The sequence below is a fragment of the Macaca fascicularis genome, chromosome 6 (genome assembly GCF_037993035.2).
Source record: "Macaca fascicularis isolate 582-1 chromosome 6, T2T-MFA8v1.1".
Taxonomy (NCBI): Eukaryota; Metazoa; Chordata; class Mammalia; order Primates; family Cercopithecidae; genus Macaca; species Macaca fascicularis.
In genome coordinates this window covers 2142967-2145147 of record NC_088380.1, presented here as the reverse complement: position 1 = coordinate 2145147, position 2181 = coordinate 2142967, and the positions used below count along the sequence as shown (strand labels likewise).

The 2181-nt window shown below is 58.5% G+C and overlaps 1 protein-coding gene across 2 annotated transcripts; it reads left to right on the top strand.

Annotated features, from left to right (window-relative positions):
- MRPL36 (mitochondrial ribosomal protein L36) lies at positions 1-1455 on the top strand. Of its 2 annotated transcripts, none has more exons than XM_005595481.5 (2): positions 1-41; positions 909-1455. In XM_005595481.5, the coding sequence occupies exon 2, from the start codon at positions 921-923 to the stop codon at positions 1230-1232; it is 312 nt and encodes a 103-aa protein (XP_005595538.1). In that variant the 5' UTR covers positions 1-41; positions 909-920; the 3' UTR covers positions 1233-1455. The 2 variants fall into 2 exon arrangements, with proteins under 2 accessions (XP_005595538.1, XP_005595539.1); XM_005595482.5 differs by having other exon boundaries at positions 1-62.
- Positions 1456-2181: the final 726 nt, after the last annotated feature.

The following is a 2181-nucleotide window of genomic DNA, read 5'->3' as shown; positions in this document are numbered from 1 at the left end:
GCAGACGCGGGGAACGGCGCTTGGTGAGAGCGTGCGGCCAGGTACGGGCGCCGTCTCTTCTGGTCAGTGGTCCTGGGTGTCCTGAGGGTTGGGGCTGCGAAAGGGTGGGGCCGGCCACCTTGAAACCCTCGGGCCTGTCTCTCCTAGTGGGCCGCGGTCAGAGGAGCGTGGCCCGGGGCCTGGCGGTCTCGGAGGGCCAGAGTGGGGGGCGCGGGTCCGACCATGGGCCCCCGACAGGGCCGACGGGAGGGGGTGCCCAGCGAACCCAGGGCGGGGGACCCGGCGGCTCCCGAACGCGACGCCACAGCCAGCGCGCAGGGCCGGCCCCGGTGCCGCGGTGTCCTCCGGGCCCTGCAGACCCAGCTCCTCCCAGCCGGGACCACTGAACCCTAGGGGCTGGGGCGCATGGGGAAGCAGGGGCGGGCGGCCGGCTGCCAGAGCTCGGTGCCCTTCCAGGGCCGGGGCCAGGGAGTCGCTGTCCCTGGGGTTTGTCCCGAAGCTGGCCCGAAGGAGGGCCCCTGGGACTGGGGAAAGTTGGAGGGAGGAGCTCATCAGCTGAACCGCCCTTGACCTGGTGTAACTGTTTGGAAAGGGATGAGGCCTAAGTTTAAGCTCCCTCCCAGCCAAGTGAGCCGCTCCTCAACATCGCGGGGCTTTGCACACTCGCCTACACTTGCAGCAAGCGGGAAGGGAAGGAAGCCACCGCCCACTGCCCCTTATTCTCCTGGCACACTTGGCTGATTAAGGCAGTGTTGAAGCTCAGGTCGAGGCTGCAGCTGGTACTGGAATGCCCTCCGACCCCAAAGTCCCTGCCCTCCCAAGCCTCAGTGAAACAGGGAAAAGGAAGCCTTAAAGAGCAGGCGGAATCGCAGGAGACGCTATAACACCTTTTTTTCTCTCTCCCACAGATTCGCCACAACATGGCAAATCTTTTTATAAGGAAGATGGTGAACCCTCTGCTATATCTTAGTCGTCACACAGTGAAGCCTCGAGTCCTCTCCACATTTCTGATGGGATCCCTTCGAGGTGCAGCCCCCGTGGCTGTGAAAGCCGGGGCAGAAGTACGCTCACTTCTCTCACCCGGCCTCCTGCCCCGCCTGCTGCCCGCGCTGAGTTTCAAAACCAAGGTGGTTCTTAAGAAGCGCTGCAGGGACTGTTACCTGGTGAAGAGGCGGGGCCGGTGGTACGTCTGTTGTAAAACCAACCCGAGGCACAAGCAGAGACAGATGTAGACCCTTTCCCTCCAGAGTCAGGCACATACTCATCATTGCGTCACTTGGGAGAACGGTTGTATTTCATGGAAGGAATTACCACATCAAGGAGTCAGGGGAGAGTGACTGGAAGCAAACGTCTTAAAAGTTACACATCACTTTTCAGTGTAAATGAGTAACTATAGAAGACATAGCATCATCTTATTTCTAAAATGTTCCAATTAAAAACATTTTCCTATTAAAATAGACCATCTGAATAGCTTAGTTCATTCATCCTCCCTGAACTCTGGATGCAGGTAGGGATTGGATGGTGCTGGGTGAGGCCAGGCAGGACTTCTCTGTCTCCGTGAGGCTGCTTAGAGCCTCTTGGAAGAAATGGTCAGTGTTTTGGTTGCCCGTTGCTGTACAAGCCAAGGCTTAGTGGCTTAAATCAGCCATTTTACATTGCTCACAATTTTGTGGGGCGTTTGGGATGGGCTCAGCTGAGAGGTTTGTCTGTTATGTGTGGCATTAACTGCAGGACCCACTTAAGATGGCACCGGCACTCCTGTCTGGGTCTCAGTGCTCCTCAGACTGCACGTGGCACCTCCTCAGGCAGTGCCCACGGCGTGGCTTGCGCTGCCCAGAGTGAGCTTCCTGAGAGTGTCCTGAGAGACCCAAGCAGACGCTACGAGGCTTCCTGTGACCCAGCCTCAGAAATTCCAGCATGTCATTTCTGCTGCGCTTTTTCAGTTCAGCAAGTCCCTAGGGTGAGCCCAGATTCGGGGGGAGGCCAGGAGCTCCCCTTGCTAGAGGGTGGCCACACCTGGCAAGGAATTGGAGGGATGGAGTGGACTGGTCCTGCCCTGGGCACCGGGATTCAGAGTTGAGTGAGCCCCATGCCTTGGGGAAGTGCTGTCGTCAACATGAATTTGGGGGTAGGGAGCACTGTCCAACCCAGAGCAGATGCTGAGATGTGGGGACGGCCTTC

What these genes read in the sequence shown, in the direction of transcription:
- MRPL36 (XM_005595481.5), top strand. Translation starts at nt 921, where the DNA reads ATGGCAAATCTTTTTATAAGGAAGATGGTGAACCCTCTGCTATATCTT.